This window comes from Aedes albopictus, chromosome 2 (genome assembly GCF_035046485.1).
Source record: "Aedes albopictus strain Foshan chromosome 2, AalbF5, whole genome shotgun sequence".
NCBI lineage: Eukaryota > Metazoa > Arthropoda > Insecta > Diptera > Culicidae > Aedes > Aedes albopictus.
This window is the reverse complement of record NC_085137.1, coordinates 116,101,608-116,122,787: the sequence shown is the minus strand read 5'-3', so window position 1 is coordinate 116,122,787 and position 21,180 is coordinate 116,101,608. Positions and strand designations below refer to the sequence as shown.

Genomic DNA, 21,180 nt, shown 5'->3' with positions numbered 1-21,180 from the left:
CGAATGGTATATCGTTATCTGCTATTATTTAGCTAATAAATGACACGTAATTCATGAAAATTGAATTTCATAGACATTGAAATAAATCAATTTTTCCATAATTGTGTTTCGTAACGCAATAAGATACATAATGAAACATTCATGCATGGCATGTATACTAGATACAATATGAGGTTAGAAATCACTGTATTACTTCAATATGATATCCTAGAGTTGGGTGTAATAAACGAAACTTTTATGAAAATGATGTTTTTCAATAATATATACGATTTATGAAAAATTAGCTATCAATTCCATAAACCATTGCCTACCTTTAGACGTTATTCGCGGTTTAAAGGATTTTAATCCTAAAATAAATCAAAAAGTACATAACTTGTAAGTATTTGGACAACATATTCGAAATCAGCGACCCCGAATTTAGTGAGTAAGGGTATTTTCAACACAAACGAACATTGATTACTGATATGGTCAATGTTACCCCAAATCGACAAAATCAAAAATAAAATTAAAAAGCCTATTTAAACATGTTTTAAAGTTTTACAAAACTTTTTCAAGTATCTTAACACATACTCAGAGGGCCAGTTCTTGTTTTAAAAATATAAAACATGTAACGTTTGCTTAAACAAAAGAATTATTCAAGAAAGATCGAAAATTTTAATCAATGTTACCCCGGATTACGGTACTATGAATTTTACCGATCATAAAAAGTATCTTGAACCGACTTTTCGAACCTTCTTACCAGAATACCCTCTTCGAATGAGTGTAATTAGTTTCGTACCTTTTAATTCCGACCTATGTTGCTTATCCTTTGACAGATAGATTGAAAGTGGTAGTTGAAATACGCGCATCTGTCAAAGGATAAGAAATTTGGGCGGAAATTAAAGGTACGAAACTTATTACACTCATTCAATAAAAAATATCTCAATCTAATGCTAATTAAAAACCATTTCCATAAAAAGATAGGGAATTTTCTGAGGAAATACTTTTATGAAAAGCTGTTGTTTTTTCTTTCCGTTTTGAAGTTATTCATTTTTAGGTATATTTCTTAAAATGTCTAGGAACTGCCCAAAAACACATACAAAGTGAAAAATCACGTATGCTCAACAAGTTTTTGTCTTGTCTAAAAACCTGCAAAACATGTCGTAAATTATTTTTCCCAAGTAGTTTGGATCTGTATCAAGCTGTGAGAAATATAAAAATTGCAGGTATTGCCAATTTTTGTACGGTAAAAAATATTTGTTTGATGTTAATTACGAAAAATAGTCATTTTTCCAAAAAAAAAACTCGCTTTTGCGACCTCTAAACGTCATTTTTAAAAGTTGCCGGCATACAAAAGATTGTTTCTTACACCCTTAGCTATCATTTGCAGGGTGAGCCCCCAAGCTCTTTGACCTTGTGTAATTTTGGGACATTGCTGCAGCTGCATATTCGGTCATTCCTTCTATCATTTTCAGATCATCGATTTCGCGCCCTAAAATTTCTCCTATTCCTGGGCAGTTGTTCGTGATTTGTCATAAGAGAAGGTGGTGTGCGTATGTTTTGGTATCCGCATACAATAAGTAACGCACACTACCGCAAGAAGGTTGAACTTTCATCCGCAGGTAGCGCTGCTGTAGTGTCCCCCCAAGCATCAGCGGAGTGGACATTCTTGATATTCTTATTCTTTGCTTTAAGCCTTGGGCTTGATCATCTCTGAGACCCCTGGACAGAGTGTAAAAAAATCGAAGATTGAAGGTTAAGATTGACATTCTCATTTTTTCATTCGTGTTTTGCCGCATTCATTGTCAGCTGAATGCCCTTCTTTTTTTCATTCAATTCTCTGTCACGAATATTTTTTCGCACGTCGTAAAATGTCCAATTTATGTTAACAGACGCATAATCCGACTTAATGGACAAATAGAGCAGATAATTAGAATTCTAATGAACTACTAAGCTTTGAGGTGATTGGAAATATAATCAGGAGTTACAGTCAAGTTATATTCCTCAGTGAAAATTGTCAGTGACAGGAAAATGAATGAATAAGTGAGAAAATTCATTCATCAAAATGAATTTTATTTTGGTTCCTCAGTTGGGAATTTTCAAAATTCACGTTGAATTTCATTCATAGAAAATGAAAATTTTAAACTCTGCCCCTGGAACCCCCTAAGACGCCCCTGAGTCTCTCTTAAATGCCTCTGAGACCTACCGAAATCCTCTGAGATACTTTGGGACCCCCTTGGAATACTCCTGATTTCTCCTGGTACTCCTGAAACTTCCTGGATCGCCCCTGAGACTGTGTTGTATTTGAGCTAGAACGCAGTGCAATAGGGTGACGATGGGTATTACCGGCAGGCTTGTTTTCTTCGTCATGAGAGGTTTTTGTCAGCCAAATTTCCTCAAACTTGGACGTATAATTCAGCTTAGTAGGGAAGGATTTGATGCCAACTCAGAGTTCAACACCTTTTCACCACCCCCCCCCCCTTGACGAAAAGAACAAAACTGCCTAAAATACACAATTTCTCTTATATATTGAACTTGCGAGTCAGAGTTTTTTACTGCTCAAGAACGCCCTGGCTCTAAGTTTTCATGCATTTATCATCTATCATGCAAATAATACGGTCCGGTCGCCCTGAGTCTTCTATATAAACTGAGAATCTTTGCAGTGATTATTTTACGTAGTAAGTCTACAAATTCAATGCAGTGAAAGAAGTCGTTATTAATCTGCACGATTTCATTTCGTTAGCTTTTTTACATCTGATGCAAAATTTCGCTCTCGGCAAACTACACGAAATCTGTATCAATCAATCCCGATGGGACCTTAGCCCTTCGCAATAAATCCCGGCTGAATTAATTATTATCGCACGGTAACGAACCGTTTGTCGTTCTCGAATTCCTGGAATCTCCCGACACTCACGGCATGGCGTCGCGGCATTCCAAACCCACCAAACTGAAACCACAATTAATCCACTTACTTGACGAACCCGAACCGGTGCTGCTGGAGCCCCGACTCGGGCACTGCCGGTGTTTCCACGGGTGCTGCTGGTGCTTGTTTGGCGTCCCACCGTTGAGGCTGATGCTGGACGTGAACACATCGCCACCCATCACCCCCAGACCGCCCGGACCGCCGATGATCGTCGCCCCCGGTGGTTCCAGTCCGGTGCCGAAATATTGCGATGGATTAAAATTGAAATTACTGATCGAGTTGGAAAAGTGGTGCTGATGGCTGCTAATAAGATTACTCTTGGCCGATGAACTAAACTGATTAAGGTTGCATGAACTGGCGTGATGATATTTGGTGTTCCCGACATAGTCCATGTGGCCTGCTCCGGTTACGTTTCCGCCGCCCCCAAGGACACTTCCACCCGGGCCGATGGTGTTGTACTTCGAGGGCATATTGAGCGTATCGTAGTTCGGAATGTAGGACGCTGGTTCGTGATGGTACAGGTACAGCTGGCCCTCGGTGTCATTCTTTATCCCGGTGACAGGAAAGCTCCCGTCCGGGTTCTGATAGTAGAAATGTTGGTGTAAGCTGTGATTGAGATAGTTATCGTCGAAGTAGTAGGGCGGAAACTGTTTGACGGGGATTGTTCCGTCCTCGCCGCCATCGCCACCAGTGTCGATGAATGTGCCATTATTCATTATGTCAAAGTTCGATCCGCTGTTCTTTAGTTTGGCTTTGTGGACGTCGACGCCGGTGATGGACGCTGTGTCAGCGTTGGTCCCCGTTCTGGCGCTTGATTTATTTTTCAACGTCGATTTGAGCGTTGAGTTAGGACCGCTTGACTGCAGTAGCTGTGACCCGGGACCGTTTCCGGCCGACGTTGTCGTCGACGATGCAAAATTGAACAAGTCCGGCTGATTTGAGGGATAATTATTAATGACGCCATTGTTGCCATTGACCGTCGAGGTCAGATCATTAGCGAGACCGCCCGGCGGCTGTTGTTGTTGACCAAGTCCACCGGACTCGTTAGCCAGCGGTTGCGTGATGCAGCTGTAGCCGTAGGAGGGTCGCCGGTTCAGGGGAGGCGGCGGCGGCGGAATCATGTCCTCCACGAATGGCTCATCCTATGGAAGAGTGAACAGTAGAATGCTAATTAGTGATTTGAGACAAGGCTATGGAGCACTGGAATGTGAAGCAGCCGGGCGGTGCTTGAACCGTAGAGATTGTCGCAAATGCAACATTGTTTGAGTTCTAGTATCCTCCATCAGGACAAGCTCTTTGACTGGCGAGCGAACACGAGTGGTGTATTTATTGAGCGAGCAATATAACAAGCAATGCTCGTTGGGGTTATGAGGGGCAACGGGCAAGTGCAATTATGCATTGAAAGCCGGATAGCGGATTGTATTCAATAGTCATTAATGAAATTGATTCCCCAAGGGTCGAACACCATTCGGATAAAGCAATCAACGCTTGCAGAACTCTCTGGTTACGCATCAAACGGTATTTTTTTTTTGTTTTATCTTAATGAACACGAATATTTTCAGTTGATTTGCAATCATTTGAAACCTCACAGTATCGGAATATAAGTGGAGAAAGCCGATTTTTTTTTTTTATTTGATGCAGATAATGAAGAATTTTCCCTACACGAGAAAAAAACCTCCTATATTGATCGTATGGATCTCATTTTCCCCATTGTTAGTTTACAGTATTGCTTTTGTTTGAAGTAAAATTAGAGCACATAGGGTCTGGGACCATTTGAGCAGGAGCACCTATTTTGGGCACTTGGTGCTATAACTCAGTCAATTTTGAACCGATTGACTTGATTTTTGAGACACGATCAGATACACGTAGAGTATCTAGCCATGTGCAAAAATTCAAGTCAATCGGTTCAAAATTGACTGAGTTATAGCCAGTACTGAAAAAATTCATTTCGTCATATCAAAATTCAACCACCTACAGCTCATTTTAGAAGCTGAACCTGAGAATATGGTGTATGAAAAACTTGTGCGGCTAGACCAGTTCTGCAAGAAAGTCACGTAAAAACCTCTATTTTTTGAATATTTAAGGTAAATGTCAAGGACTACCTTTGAAAAATGCCAAATGATATTCACCGTGAATATCATTGGCATTTTTCGAAATGCCCAATTAAACAAACAATTAAACAAAATTAAACAAAAGAGATTTTAAGAGGTTCAAAACATTTTTTATTTTTTTTCTCGGATTCCCTGATACTTTAGAACGGTTGGATGTAGGGAAAAAGTAAGTTTGTTTTTTTTTATTTTTATTTTTAACTGTACGTAGAATCTAAGATAAAAAATATTTCTTTTTGCTTGTTTTGAAACTATACGAAAAATAAAAATTTGAGAATATAGCTAGAAGCATTTGACCATCCAAGGCTACTTGGTAACCTATGAGCCTAGAAGCCAGCTTTCTGCAGAAAAGTATTATATGATATCTAACATAAATCTGCGGTGAATATTACGGACGTTGTATTTTTTATTCTCAAGTCCTTCAAATGTCCTGAAACATTTGGGAGAGCATCATTTCAATCTCACTAACCGATTTCGAGTTACAATTTTACGAAGAAGAAAATAGTTTTTTTAGACGCCCATTTTAAAATTTAATATTTTTGTGAGTTGTGTTAATTGATCAATTTACCTTTTGATTGCATGAAAAAAAAATATTTGCATGCCTAATGGCTTGCAGTCAAAAACGCTCAGAATCGCATATCTTGCCCTATGAATTGAGGTATAGCTCAAAATTGTGACGTGCTGGAGCAAATCTAAGCCAGGATTCGGATTCAGCGGCCCAAAATCTGTCAGAGACACATAAGTTTGCTCTTGAGACAGACCATTTTTGTTACGCTGTTTAATCAGCAATCATCAACTTTCTTGCACTAAGCATTAGCATTAGCATTAGCATTAAGCGAGTCGCACAAATTCGTAGGTGGTACAGTCCTAGACCGCTGTTATGAGGGTTGCCTCCTTCCCGTCCGAACCAAAGCACAAAGATTTGGGACTAATCTCTGACTCTTAGACAAGACTGACGCAATCCTCCAATGGTCGAGCACTGTCCTGGCCACGTCCTTGCGACTGCTGAGGAATGGGAAAGGATGGTTAGTTTTGGACACCTATGAAAAATGTAGACAACTCTACGATCTCTCAGGCCTAGGTGTCACGGGAATTTGGGTGTTGTTAGTGGAAGGGTAAACTCCAAAGGATACTCTTGGTTAACGTTCAGGCACACCATTGTTAGACTGCTTCGAATCAGTTGTCTGCAAAATTCATCTTGGTTTCCTCGTCATCGTGTTGGCATTTGGTTGGATTACTAGATTCTTCGGTTGATAATCTGAAATATAAAATAATATTAACATCGTACGTCAAATAAGCTACATATTAGTGATACGCTCGCCACAGTTACATATTTTCAAAATATTATTTATATCGTACGATACATTTACCTGAATCCTGCTGAAATAAAATGTTAATTAGCAGTACATTGAAACACAAATACTACAAAACACAAGGAAAAGAGCATCACCCTTTGATCTTGGAATATTTAAAAATACGGTAAATATCAAGATCAAAATTTGATTTGGTAGATCTTACACCGCAACGCACCATTCTAAGGTGATCTACCCACGTTACGGGGTATCATCAACTTTCTTGCACTAAATGACAAAACCGTTACTGCAAATTGTTTCACTGTTAAAGCTATGTTCATTTAGAATCCGGAATGACAAAATCACGTATATCTTAGAGATGGAATAACAAACATAAAAGGTGAAGCCCTCAAAACAAAGGTGAAGCCCTCAAACAAAGATTTATAGTACATTCATGGAAAATATCATTGAAATTATTTATTTTTATTTTTCACACATTTTCTCACTTTTTCAGTGTTGATCTCTCTACAAATCTGCACAACGGTGGTAAATTTTAGCAACAACCCCTTCCGCACGTTTGTTCAACAATCAGGTCATCTATGCAGTGTCCTGAGTGCCTTGACTAGTCTGACTAGGATTCCGAAGAAAAATTGCCAAACTTTTTTTTATTGCGAAATGAGGGGCAATTCAGTGAATTGAGAAAACGCGAAATTTGAGTGTTTTTTTTTCGTTGATAAACACTACCCATCTGTGACGATACCACTGAACGTCTCCGGCTGTCATGGCAGCTCATCAAAATAGGTAAAACCTCTACATATCCCTTGTGTGCGTTTTTGAAAAACAGCACGCGATTCTTGAGGCTGTCATCCTTGTATGAATTGGTTCTCATCATCTTGTTGCGAAAATAACATGCCCAGAGTTCGAACTTCTTGCCAAATCTTCAAATTCAAAGCAGATTTATCAATGAACCCAAGCTTTTTTCTTCCGAGGACACTTCCTTATGCCATGGTTAACAACATCTGTGCACATAACACATAATGGTTTTGACGATATTAACATTTTTCGCAACTGTCGTACCTGACCACGCTAAATTTTCAACGTGTTTGTGCAAGATTTTTTTCTTCCTCTTGTCTTCAATCTGAAATAACTTTTCACTCGTTGCAAGAAAATCGATGAAATTTTCACCATTTAAAGAGGATCAGAGTGCTGCAAAAGAATGATGATTATGTTCATTGAGAGCGCCACTAGAACATGTGACATGATTCCGGATTCTAAGTGAACATAGCTTTATCCTGATGAAGAATAGAATGCAGTAATATTTTTTATTAACATAGACTTTGGATTTAGCGAGAAAACTGGGTTTTAGGTTTTTACTACACGATGACGTTTTGTTTATTCTTAAGCACTTTTTCTAAATTCTTTCAGCAATCCTTCATTTTTTGAATTCTTTTGGTGGTTCTTTTGGAAAAAACCTTTAGAAATTCTACCAGATAAGTACTGTATTGATTTAAAAATTTCTTTTGGAGATTTTCAGCAACTCCTTAGGAAATTTCTTAAAAAATAATTTGTTATGGAAATTCTTTCGGCAATTTCATTGTCATATTTGCTATGATTTTTTCTAGCAATGTCTTCGAAACTTCCCCCATAGTCACTTAGCATTTCCTTCACGAATTATTTCAACAGTTTCTGTGGGAAATTATCTAGGTAGTAATTTCTATGGGATTTATTTCGCTTTTTTGGAAAGTTATTATTTTTTTATGTTTCTTCTGCAACTTTTTTGAAAATTTCTTTGGAAATTTTTGTGAGCATTAACTTTGATCGAATACTTTTATGGCATTTTTTGGGAAATTTCTTAAACATTTATTTCATCGTACGACAATGGAGTAATAAAAAATAAAAAAAAAACCGCAAATACATAATTTAATGAAATTCAGAAGAAACCATTGCAGATATCTGCAGATACATTCATGAAGGAATTCCCATAGAAATTTCCCAAAGAATTTGCCATGAACGAATTATTTAAATAATTCTCAGAGGAATTTCCGAAGAATATATCACAGGAATTACCTAAGGAAACTCCAAACACATTGTCAGATAAATTCCCAATAATTTGCTACAGAACTGCTAAATAAATCTCAAATATTTTGCCGTTTGTAAGGGCATTGCAGTCCTATAGAAATTGCTGGATCACGCCATCCCAAAGATATAGCCGAACGAAATGCCAAACGGATTGTTGATAGAATCATTGCAGGAATCGCAAATAAGCTTACCGAAAATATTTTCAAAGGAAATGACGGTTGGATTTCCATAGGAATCTTTCATTGAAGCAAACATTTTCGTCACTCACCGCATCAAAACTGAAGGACCATCGTATATGGGCTGTGGCACAGTGACAGCAGTCGAGTTACGTCAAACACACAAGGCTATGGTGGCGCTATGTGTTCATTTCATAGTGGCTGTCGAGTCTAGTACAAGACAATGAAAACGACCTTACAGTTGAGGTCGAAATACGTATCTGTCAAAGGATATTAGCGGAATTAAAAGGAACAGTAATTAACCCGATTGATTTACTTACAAATATTTCACTAACACGCCCAGGTTCATCATCATGTTTTGTGGAGCGGACCTGGTGTGATGGTTAGAACACTTGACTATCACGCCAAGGACCTGGGATCGAATCCCACTCCCAACAAACTTGCAGAATGTGAGTTCATCCTTCGGAAGGGAAGTAAAGCATGGGTCCCGAGATGAACTAGCCTAGGGCTAAAAATCTCGTTAATACAGATAAAAAAAAATCATCATGTTTTAGTTATTTTAGTGATCCATTGCTCAATCAATTAAAAAAAAAGTCGAAGAAGTCTCTAGAAGAGTCACAGAAAAACCCAATGAAATTCTCAAAGATATTGTTGAAAGATTTTTCAGAGAAGATTACACGATGGATAAAAAACGGCTTAAGCAATTCTTAATTGAATTGTCAGAACTATTTGCCCAAAGAATTGGTGCTGAAAATTTTCAAAGATATTTTAAAGGTTGTTTCCAAAGCGAAGCCTGGAGATTTTTGACTGAAAAGGTGGAAAGAAATAACTTTTTTTACTACAAGACCCTATGTAATCATCAATGGTTTATTCGAAAGCATTTTTTTTCAAGAATTGGCTTATTCGAAACGTTTTTTTCAACAATTTGTTGGTTGATGATTCATATACGGGCAACTACGTTGACGCGAGTTATAAAGCCCGTTTTACCCCAGTTCCCCCTGAAATTTGTGAATTTCTGTTATTTTACAGCATTTTTTATGATTTTAATGATTATTTCACTGGGATGCCATCGCCTCAATCCCATTGAGTAACGTTACATATAAAAAGTCAATAAAATGTTGGAACTTTAGGGTGTTGTGGGGTCAATTAGGCAATGGTATGTTTTCAAGGTAGAAGTTCATTTTTTAAATTTTTATTTATGGTTTTTTACGTGACAATAACTAAAGAAATAATGGAATATGCATGGTTTATTCCTAAAAAAACATTTTCGGTGAGTTTGGTTTCAAAGTATTGGTAATATTTGAGTCATTGCTCTTTTTATTCAAAAACTCAATATTTTCGACCCTATGTCTAAATATTAAGAATGGGGGTGAGATTGGGTCAAGTAAGTTATCGAGTGCACATAACCTTAACTAAAAACTCAACTTGTTATCCAGTCCCCATTTGACGTTAGAGTGGTGCCATGTTCACCGTATCTTCATAAAAGCACGCTTTCTTCCAAAAATATGTCGAGAAGTGTCAAACGAGTGTGTTAAAACGTTTAGTGCCTAAAATCATTTATAACAATACACCCATGCGTTTGGACAGCTCCTCTAATCATCAGCTAATCTTTAGTGAACTGCAATATCGTAAGCTCACAAAATAGACTTAACACAATATTTGAGCGACCCTCTATCTTGAGATGGAGTGATTTGTTTAAGCAATATAGAGGCCAATGATCATGTACATAAGAGTTTATAACGGAGGGTTTGGTTAAACATTTCTTATGCAGTATAAATACTAAAACTATCATGTTTTTTTACAGTCAATCTTTCAATGCCTGGAGCCTCGTAGCCGTACGGTTAGGGTCACCAAGCTTCTAATCGCACCATGCTGTGGGGTGAGGGTTCGATTCCCGCTCCAGGCGATGAAACTTTTCGTGAGAATAGTTTCGTCTCCGTATCCACTGGTGCATGCTCTGTGTTTGTCCCTTGTCTAGTGTTAAGTTAAAATTCAGTCTGTACAGCCTCTGGCTGAAGACGGTGTCCGCGTCTTTTTTTTTTTAATGTGCCCCTCCCTCATTGTAATCTCCCCTCCTCGCATGGAGGTTGAAACTCTTAATGAGGATGATGATGGCAAAAAATGGTGATACAGTATGCAAACGTTATTTTGTCAAATTTCAACCATTTTTTCGGTTGTTTTAGCCCTTTTAGGTGGATTAATCATCTTTTAAAATTACCTAGGTTTTTATTCGTCATGATTACATTATGTTTTAAGTAAGTTTACTAGATATGATTAATACAATTCGGCACCTACATTTCAAAAGGGCGTAACTGCATTTGGAAGTAATACCTTCTTTCAAAGCGGTAGGTCGTACTGCCTCCCTTACACTCAAACCACCGTGGTTGTCGGAAAGAGGAGAGTTTTTCCCATCTGGTACTTGTTGTGAAAAACATGGAAATCATAACACATGATCCACAGCTTTAAAAGAAGGTGATGATTCCAAAAGCAGTTACGCCCTTTTGAAATGTTGGAGTCGAATTAACTTATATTCTTAGATAGGTGATTTCGCATACTTTGACCCATTCTCACCCCGTCTAAGGGGTGAGATTGGGTCAATTTTCAATCATTTGTAGTTTAGTAGGCAATTCATATAACGTGATACTTTCTTGCTAAACTATCATTACCACATAGGAGAGTATACATACCAAATAAAAAGTTATTCCGACTTCAATTGCAAAACAATCTTTGAGTATCCTTTTTTGACCCATTCCCACCTCCAACGACGGTACTCCAAAAATACCATAAATGTTGTTTGCGCATATCCTCATAGACGGGAGGTGACGGCAGCATATAGTTTTAGAGCTTAGTTTACCCACAACACCCTAAAATTTCAGCGTTTTAATGACTTTTTGTACGTAACGTTACTCAACAGGATTGGGGCGATGGTATCTCAGAGATTATAATTATAATTTTAACAAATGCCGAAAAATAAAACAAATCACACATTTTAGGGGGATCTGGGGTAAAACAGGCTCTTCAACTCGCTTCAGAATAGTTGCCCGTACATGAATCATCCAGCATCCAATTCTTGAAAAAATTGCTTTCAAATAAGTCATTGATGGTCACATAGTGTCTTAAGAAAGTCATTATTTTTTTTCCACGTTTGGGCTTAATTTTGCCCAATGTGCAATGCTTTGGGCTTCTGTGGCAATTTCTTCGGAAGTTCCATCCGTAGTTGTCATGAGAAATTTCCAAAAAAGTACCAAAACGAATGCAATAGAAATTCCCAAAGAATTTACCGTTTGATTTAAAAATGAGTTTCTGAGGGAATTGCTACAGATACAACGGGATCAAAATAAAAAAAAATCGAAAGAATTCCATCGGAAATTTTTCAAAGATTTTCCAAAAGAATTGTAAAAATAAAGTACAGCTGATTTTTCTTAAAGGAACTTCAAAAGACATTGGTTAAAAAATTCTCAGAAAAAAATCCGAAGTACATAAAAAAGCCAAAGCAATTGCCGTACCAATTCTCAAAAAAATGCCGAAGATATTCTAAAATAATCGTCAAAAAAATGAAAATGCATTTTCTAGGTAGTTCCCAGATCAAAAGCCAAAGCATTACCTGAAAAGAATTCCTAAGAAACTGCTAGAGAATTTCTTAAATATAGTCAAATGCATTGTCAAAGAAATTTCTGGAGAAATACTCAATGGATTTGATGGAGAGTCTTTCAAAAGATTTACCAGAAAAACCTTCAAATATTTTTTTCAAATTCTTCATCAATATAAAATAAAAATGAAAAAATGGAATTCCCTAAAAAGCTATCAGAGGTGGAGGTGGAGCGGACCTGGTGTGATGGTTAGAACACAAGACTATCACGCCGAGGACCTGGGATCGAATCCCACTCCTGACATACTCACAAAATATGAGTTCTTCCTTCGGAATGGAAGTAAAGCGTGGGTACCCAGATGAACTAGCCCAGGGTTAAAAATCTCGTAAAAACAGACAAAAAAAGCGATCGGAGAATTTTGTAAAATATAGCCGGGCAAATAATCAAAGAAATTTTTCAAGAAATTCCGAAAGTGTACCGATGAATTTTCCAGAGGAATTTCCATAAATTCATTAGAAATGTTGAAAAAGTACCCTAAGGGATTGCCGAAAGACACGAACACGTTTAATGTTTCCAGTGAGCTATTAGCCTCCGGAGGAGTGGAAGGAAGGGGTAATTTGCCATACTTTCAAGAAAGGAGATCATTTGGAATTTGAGAGGTTCGAAGCAATCACAATTTTAAATACCGCCTACAAAGTGCTATCCTAGATCATGTTCCGTCGACTGTATTCTTAATCGAATGAGTTCATAGGGAGCTATCAGGCCTGCTTCATCGACGACCGGTCGAAAACGGACCAGATCACAACTGCCTACGGTTTTTGGATGAAGTTCATTAGAATCTTACCAGGGACTGCATATTTTAACTATCGCCCTGAAAGGTGTAATGTGACGAGCCAGGCTCAACAACCGGTGCATGATTTTCACGAAACGCATAAGCTGCTAGTACACAGGGTCAAATATTTGTCCAAAAAGAAACCGATGCTAAAACATCTTGTTTGACTCGATCGAATTTTCATTAGTGTCAAACTGATGTTGTTTCTTGAGGTCTTTCCTTGTCAAATATTTGACCCTGTGTACTACTGGCCATATTATCACCAGAACATTTGGAACGGTGGTAGAGTTGTACACCCGCCTGTTACGCGAAGAAGCAAATACTGGACTGGTGGCGAATGCGTCAAAAACAAAAATAAAACTTGCTGACATTCCACTTGGAAGTAAGTAGTGTCACGATAGATTGCGATACCTTCGAGGTAATGGAGGAATTCGTCTACCGCGGATCCAAACTAACATTTGATAAGAATGTGAGTCCTCAAATTCAAAGAAGGATTCATCTCCACACAAAATCTATGATGTCCAAAACGCATACAAAACTAGAGGTCCGCTAACTATGTGCAAGAACATTTGGTGGTGTGTAGAAGAATGGTGTTTGGCGGCTAAGGATGAACCACAAATTCGCTGCCTTCTACGCCAAACCTAGCACCCAGAAGGTTGCCAAAGCCGGAAGGATACGGTAGGCAGGACATATTGTTAAAATACCAGATAACTATCCTGCAAAGATGATGTTATCTGGCCAGTGCAAGATGGTGTTGAGGGTTGTGAGCAAGATGGATGGAATGTGATGTGGCGATCATGGGCTTTACCAAGGATAGCAGCGCAATGCTCAATTTTCTGCAGAACTGAAAAAGGCAAGGCTAATTTTTTGAGCTTGTCCTCTTTAGTATGGTACTAGACAGTTGATATAGTTACCATGTTCTTGTACTCCATATTTATACCCGCAAACAAGCAAACCGAATTGTGACTCTCCTAATTAGCAAGTGGAAGACAAAGTTCCTCCCAAATGGAAGCAGTCAACCATTCGCCCGGAATGGCAGTACGATTGAGTTGGAAGTCCCCTGGCAACTGAGGACAAACAAACAATCGAGACACTCGTACAATTAACCCGCAATCCCAGTCCCCTTCCGATCTAGGCACATATGTACGCTCAAACTGTGTCAAACATTGGCCACTTACCTCGATGTAGCTGTTTTCCGGATAGACGACGCTACTACGGCGGTAACCGAATGTCCCCATAGCAGCAGTCTCGTTATTGCAGCTTCCGGTTCTGAGTTCCGTCGCCGTCGTCGTCGTTGGCATCGTCGTCGGCATCGCTGTCGACAACGGTGTCGGTGCAGTGACCGGTGTTACCGTCGTTGTTGAAGCCGTTGTTGGGTTGATGGTCGCTGTGGTGGCCGATTTTTGCAGCCCAGTTCCAATGCCGAAGCTCGATGGCAGTGTCGTGAGGTCGCTAGTGGAGGCGGTAAAGTTCTACGGGAAAATTCGGCATGGTGGTGAGGGGGAGGAAGCAAGAAAACGGCAACAGAGCTATAGTGCAAAATCAATTACTGTAATTGACGAGGCAGAATGTACGGTGGAATGCGTGTGTGGGTGGGTGTGGGTGGATAGGGGCAGGTGGGTCGTCTTGTCTCTAGGTAGGTATGTGCTATGTAGCCTAGCCTAGTGCCTCTTGACGATGTGTTTGGTTAGTAACCGGAGATGACTGTCATTAGGAAATGAGCTTCTGTACGATTGTCGGATGCTTTGTCCAGGTGAGCTTGATTCTCAAACCAAGTTTGGCAAGTGAGTCGTTTCTGTTTGAGTTGGCTCTGTTCAAACGTGCCACTGCTGGTTTTCGAGGAAGTCGTTGAAGGCTCGGACGCCTTCAGGCGCTAAATGCCGTTTAGTTGGTAATGGGTATTGGGGTGGAAACTATGTACAGGGTTGAGTTATGGGTCTAGCATTTGCAAACTATCTATGTCTATCTACTCTTGGAATGAAAACACTAGGGAAAAGTGTATGTTACAAAGGTATCAAACTATCAAGCCAAATTGCAACCATACTTACTGCTACCGTTCGATTCCATTTGTTAATTGTGTCAGTTGGTGGTAATACTATAAGTTTACACCATTTTGAACTACGTTTTGCAAATGACGATAATACTGTTACCGGAACGAAATTTGATTGGTTCAATAAAAAAAATCCTAGCTTTATTTCAGAAACTAGAGCACCCAAAAAATAATCTTAGAGCGATCCTTGAATGATCCTCCCACTTTTCTAAGGGGCGAATACAAGTGTGGCATAACTCATAATTTAACTATTTACAACATCCGAAAATTCCTCCTGGAATTCCTCCTCGAAAACTTCTTGGAATTCGTCCAGAAACTCTTCCTAGTATTCCTACAGGAATTCATCCAGCGATTCCTCCAAAAATTCTTCTTTCGGAAATTGCACTTCAAATTCCTCATGGAACTTCTCCAGGAATTCCTCCTAGAACTACTCCCGAATTTCCTCCTGGAATCCCTCCTGGAACTCCTCCGAAAATTCTTTTAGAAATTTCTTCTAGAATTCATCCTGCAATTCCTTCGAAAATTCCTCCAGGAATTCCTCCGCAAATTCCAGTTGCAATTTCTTCAGGAATTCCTCCTGAAATTTAAGTGTTTTTTGCAGGAATTCCTCCAGGAATTCCTCAAAGAGTTCCTCCAGGAGTTCCTCCAGGAGTTCCTCCAGGAGTTCCTCCAGGAATTCCTCCAGGAATTTCTCCAGGAATTCCTCCAAGAATTCCTCCAGGAATTCCTCCAGAAATTCCTCCAGGAATTCCTCCAGAAATTCCTCCAGGAATTCCTCCAGGAATTCCTCCGGAAATTCCTCCAGGAATTCCTCCAGGAATTCTTCCAGGAATTCTTCCAGGAATTCCTCCTGGAATTCCTCCAAGAATTCCTCCAGAAATTCCTCCAGGAATTCCTCCAGAAATTCCTTCAGGAACTCCTCCAGGAATTCCTCCAAGAATTTCTCCAGGAATTTTTTCAGGAACTCCTCCTAAAATTCCTCCAGAATTCGTGCTGGAATTCCTCCTGGAATTCGTGCTGGAATTCCTCTTTGAATTTGTGCTGGAATTCCTTCTGGTATTCGTGCTGGAATTCCTCCTGGTATTCGTGCTGGAATTCCTCCTGGAATTCGTGCAGGAATTCCTCCTGGAATTCATCTTGGGATTCCTCCTGGAATTCATCTTGGGATTCCTCCTGGAATTCATCTTGGAATTCCTCCTGGAATTCCTCTTGGAATTCCTCCTGGAATTCCTCTTGGAATTCCTCCTGGAATTCCTCTTGGAATTCCTCTTGGAATTCCTCTTGGAATTCCTCCTGGAATTCCTCTTGGAATTCCTCCTGGAATTCCTCTTGGAATTCCTCCTGGAATTCCTCCTGGAATTCCTCCTGGAATTACTCCTGGAATTCCTCCTGGAATTACTCCTGGAATTCCTCCTGGAATTCCTCTTGGAATTCCTCCTGGAATTCCTCTTGGAATTCCTCCTGGAATTCCTCTTGGAATTCCTCCTGGAATTCCTCTTGGAATTCTTCCTGGAATTCCTCTTGGAATTCCTTCTGGAATTCCTCTTGGAATTCCTTCTGGAATTCCTCTTGGAATTCCTCCTGGAATTCGTGCAGGAATTCCTCCTGGAATTCTTCTTGGAATTCTTCCTGGAATTCCTCTTGGAATTCCTCCTGGAACTCCTCTAGGAATTCCTCCTGAAATTCCTCTTGGAATTCCTCCTGGAATTCCTCTTGGAATTCCTCCTGAAATTCCTCTTGGAATTCCTCCTGGAATTCCTCTTGGAATTCCTCCTAGACTTCCTCTTGGAATTCCTCCTGGAATTCCTCTTGGAATTCCTCCTGGAATTCCTCTTGGAATTCCTCCTGGAATTCCTCATGGATTTCCTCTTGGAATTCCTCTTGGAATTCCTCCTGGAATTCCTCTTGAAATTCCTCCTGGAATTACTCTTGGAATTCCTCCTGGAATTCCTCTTGGAATTCCTCCTGGAATTCCTCTTGGAATTCCTCCTGGAATTCCTCTTGGAATTCCTCCTGGAATTCCTCTTGGAATTCCTCCTGGAATTCCTCTTGGAATTCCTCCTGGAATTCCTCTTGGAATTCCTCCTGGAATTCCTCTTGGAATTCCTCCTGGAATTCCTCTTGGAATTCCTCCTGGAATTCCTCCTGGAATTCCTCTTGGAATTCCTCTTGGAATTCCTCCTGGAATTCCTCTTGGAATTCCTCCTGGAATTCCTCTTGGAATTCCTCCTGGAATTCCTCCTGGAATTCCTCTTGGAATTCCTCCTGGAATTCCTCTTGGAATTCCTCCTAGACTTCCTCTTGGAATTCCTCCTGGAATTCCTCTTGGAATTCCTCCTGGAATTCCTCTTGGAATTCCTCCTGGAATTCCTCTTGGAATTCCTCCTGGAATTCCTCTTGGAATTCCTCCTGGAATTCCTCTTGGAATTCCTCCTGGAATTCCTCTTGGAATTCCTCCTGGAATTCCTCTTGGAATTCCTCCTGGAATTCCTCTTGGAATTCCTCCTGGAATTCCTCTTGGAATTCCTCCTGGAATTCCTCTTGGAATTCCTCCTGGAATTCCTCTTGGAATTCCTCCTGGAATTCCTCTTGGAATTCCTCCTGGAATTCCTCTTGGAATTCCTCCTGGAATTCCTCTTGGAATTCCTCCTGGAATTCCTCTTGGGATTCATCCTGGAATTCCTCTTGGAATTCCTCCTGGAATTCTTGGAATTTCTCCTGGAATTCCTCTTGGAATTCCTCTTGGAATTCCTCCTGCAATTCCTCCTGAAATTCCTCTTGGAATTCGTCCTGGAATTCCTCTTTGAATTCGTCCTGGAATTCCTCTTGGAATTCCTCCTGGAATTCCTCTTGGAATTCCTCCTGGAATTCCTCTTGGAATTCCTCCTGGAATTCCTCTTGGGATTCATCCTGGAATTCCTCTTGGAATTCCTCCGGGAATTTCACTATTTGTTTCCTGCTGGAATTCCTCCTAGAATTTCTGCTGGAATGCAACCTGGAATTCCTCCAGGAATTCCTCCAAGAACTTTTCCAAGAATTCATCCAGGAGTTCCTCCAAGAATTCCTCCTGGAATTTCTCCTGGAATTCCTCCAGGAATTCCTCCAGGAATTCCTCACGGAATTCCTCCAGAAATTCGTCTCGGAATTCTTTTAGAAATTTCTTCTAGAATTCATCCTGCAATTCCTTCGAAAATTCCTCCAGGAATTCCTCCGCAAATTCCAGTTGCAATTTCTTCAGGAATTCCTCCTGAAATTTAAGTGTTTTTTGCAGGAATTCCTCCAGGAATTCCTCAAAGAGTTCCTCCAGGAGTTCCTCCAGGAGTTCCTCCAGGAGTTCCTCCAGGAATTCCTCCAGGAATTTCTCCAGGAATTCCTCCAAGAATTCCTCCAGGAATTCCTCCAGAAATTCCTCCAGGAATTCCTCCAGAAATTCCTCCAGGAATTCCTCCAGGAATTCCTCCGGAAATTCCTCCAGGAATTCCTCCAGGAATTCTTCCAGGAATTCTTCCAGGAATTCCTCCTGGAATTCCTCCAAGAATTCCTCCAGAAATTCCTCCAGGAATTCCTTCAGAAATTCCTTCAGGAACTCCTCCAGGAATTCCTCCAAGAATTTCTCCAGGAATTTTTTCAGGAACTCCTCCTAAAATTCCTCCAGAATTCGTGCTGGAATTCCTCCTGGAATTCGTGCTGGAATTCCTCTTTGAATTTGTGCTGGAATTCCTTCTGGTATTCGTGCTGGAATTCCTCCTGGTATTCGTGCTGGAATTCCTCCTGGAATTCGTGCAGGAATTCCTCCTGGAATTCATCTTGGGATTCCTCCTGGAATTCATCTTGGGATTCCATCTGGAATTCATCTTGGAATTCCTCCTGGAATTCCTCTTGGAATTCCTCCTGGAATTCCTCTTGGAATTCCTCTTGGAATTCCTCTTGGAATTCCTCCTGGAATTCCTCTTGGAATTCCTCCTGGAATTCCTCTTGGAATTCCTCCTGGAATTCCTCTTGGAATTCCTCCTGGAATTCCTCCTGGAATTCCTCCTGGAATTACTCCTGGAATTCCTCCTGGAATTCCTCTTGGAATTCCTCCTGGAATTCCTCTTGGAATTCCTCCTGGAATTCCTCTTGGAATTCCTCCTGGAATTCCTCTTGGAATTCCTCCTGGAATTCCTCTTGGAATTCCTCCTGGAATTCCTCTTGGAATTCCTCCTGGAATTCCTCTTGGAATTCTTCCTGGAATTCCTCTTGGAATTCCTCTTGGAATTCCTCTTGGAATTCCTTCTGGAATTCCTCTTGGAATTCCTCCTGGAATTCGTGCAGGAATTCCTCCTGGAATTCTTCTTGGAATTCTTCCTGGAATTCCTCTTGGAATTCCTCCTGGAATTCCTCTAGGAATTCCTCCTGAAATTCCTCTTGGAATTCCTCCTGGAATTCCTCTTGGAATTCCTCCTGGAATTCCTCTTGGAATTCCTCCTGGAATTCCTCTTGGAATTCTTCCTGGAATTCCTCTTGGAAATCCTCCTAGACTTCCTCTTGGAATTCCTCCTGGAATTCCTCTTGGAATTCCTCCTGGAATTCCTCTTGGAATTCTTCCTGGAATTCCTCATGGATTTCCTCTTGGAATTCCTCTTGGAATTCCTCCTGGAATTCCTCTTGAAATTCCTCCTGGAATTACTCTTGGAATTCCTCCTGGAATTCCTCTTGGAATTCCTCCTGGAATTCCTCTTGGAATTCCTCCTGGAATTCCTCTTGGAATTCCTCCTGGAATTCCTCTTGGAATTCCTCCTGGAATTCCTCTTGGAATTCCTCCTGGAATTCCTCTTGGAATTCCTCCTGGAATTCCTCTTGGAATTCCTCCTGGAATTCCTCTTGGAATTCCTCCTGGAATTCCTCTTGGAATTCCTCCTGGAATTCCTCTTGGAATTCCTCCTGGAATTCCTCCTGGAATTCCTCTTGGAATTCCTCCTGGAATTCCTCTTGGAATTCCTCCTAGACTTCCTCTTGGAATTCCTCCTGGAATTCCTCTTGGAATTCCTCCTGGAATTCCTCTTGGAATTCCTCCTGGAATTCCTCTTGGAATTCCTCCTGGAATTCCTCTTGGAATTCCTCCTGGAATTCCTCTTGGAATTCCTCCTGGAATTCCTCTTGGAATTCCTCCTGGAATTCCTCTTGGAATTCCTCCTGGAATTCCTCTTGGAATTCCTCCTGGAATTCCTCTTGGAATTCCTCCTGGAATTCCTCTTGGAATTCCTCCTGGAATTCCTCTTGGAATTCCTCCTGGAATTCCTCTTGGAATTCCTCCTGGAATTCCTCTTGGAATTCCTCCTGGAATTCCTCTTGGAATTCCTCCTGGAATTCCTCTTGGAATTCCTCCTGGAATTCCTCTTGGAATTCCTCCTGGAATTCCTCTTGGAATTCCTCCAGGAATTCCTCTTGGAATTCCTCCTGGAATTCCTCTTGGAATTCCTCCTGGAATTCCTCTTGGAATTCCTCCTGGAATTCCTCTTGGAATTCCTCCTGGAATTCCTCTTGGGATTCATCCTGGAATTCCTCTTGGAATTCCTCCTGGAATTCTTGGAATTTCTCCTGGAATTCCTCTTGGAATTCCTCCTGCAATTCCTCCTGAAATTCCTCTTGGAATTCGTCCTGGAATTCCTCCTTGAATTCGTCCTGGAATTCCTCTTGGAATTCCTCCTGGAGTTCCTTTTGGAATTCCTCCTGGAATTCCTCTTGGAATTCCTCTTGGAATTCCTCTTGGAATTCCTCCTGGAATTCCTCTTGGAATTCCTCCGGGAATTTCACTATTTGTTTCCTGCTGGAATTCCTCCTAGAATTTCTGCTGGAATGCAACCTGGAATTCCTCCAGGAATTCCTCCAAGAACTTTTCCAAGAATTCATCCAGGAGTTCCTCCAAGAATTCCTCCTGGAATTTCTCCTGGAATTCCTCCAGGAATTCCTCCATGAATTCCTCCAGAAATTCCTCCAGGAATTCCTCGATTAATTCATTCAAGAATTCCTCCAGGAATTCTTACAAGGATTCCTCCAGGAATTCCTCCAGGAATTTCTCCAAGAATTCCTCCAGGAATCTCTCCAGGAATTCCTCCAGGAATTTCTCCAGGAATTTCTCCAGGAATTCCTCCAGGAGTTTCTCCAGGAA

At 40.5% G+C, this 21,180-nt stretch overlaps 1 protein-coding gene across 3 annotated transcripts in view; it reads right to left on the bottom strand.

The window, feature by feature from the left end:
* The window catches only part of LOC109420563 (uncharacterized), a 295,739-nt gene that overhangs the window by 121,984 nt on the left and 152,575 nt on the right, over positions 1-21,180 (bottom strand). For 2 of the 3 annotated variants that reach the window (XM_062850277.1, XM_062850276.1), the window contains exons 4-5: positions 14,158-14,451; positions 2,952-4,044 (exon numbers count right to left, since the gene is read on the bottom strand). In XM_062850277.1, coding sequence (XP_062706261.1) covers positions 2,952-4,044; positions 14,158-14,451 — 1,387 coding nt within the window. The remainder of the gene's footprint in view (positions 1-2,951; positions 4,045-14,157; positions 14,452-21,180) is intronic. The other variant, XM_062850278.1, reaches the window with a different exon arrangement.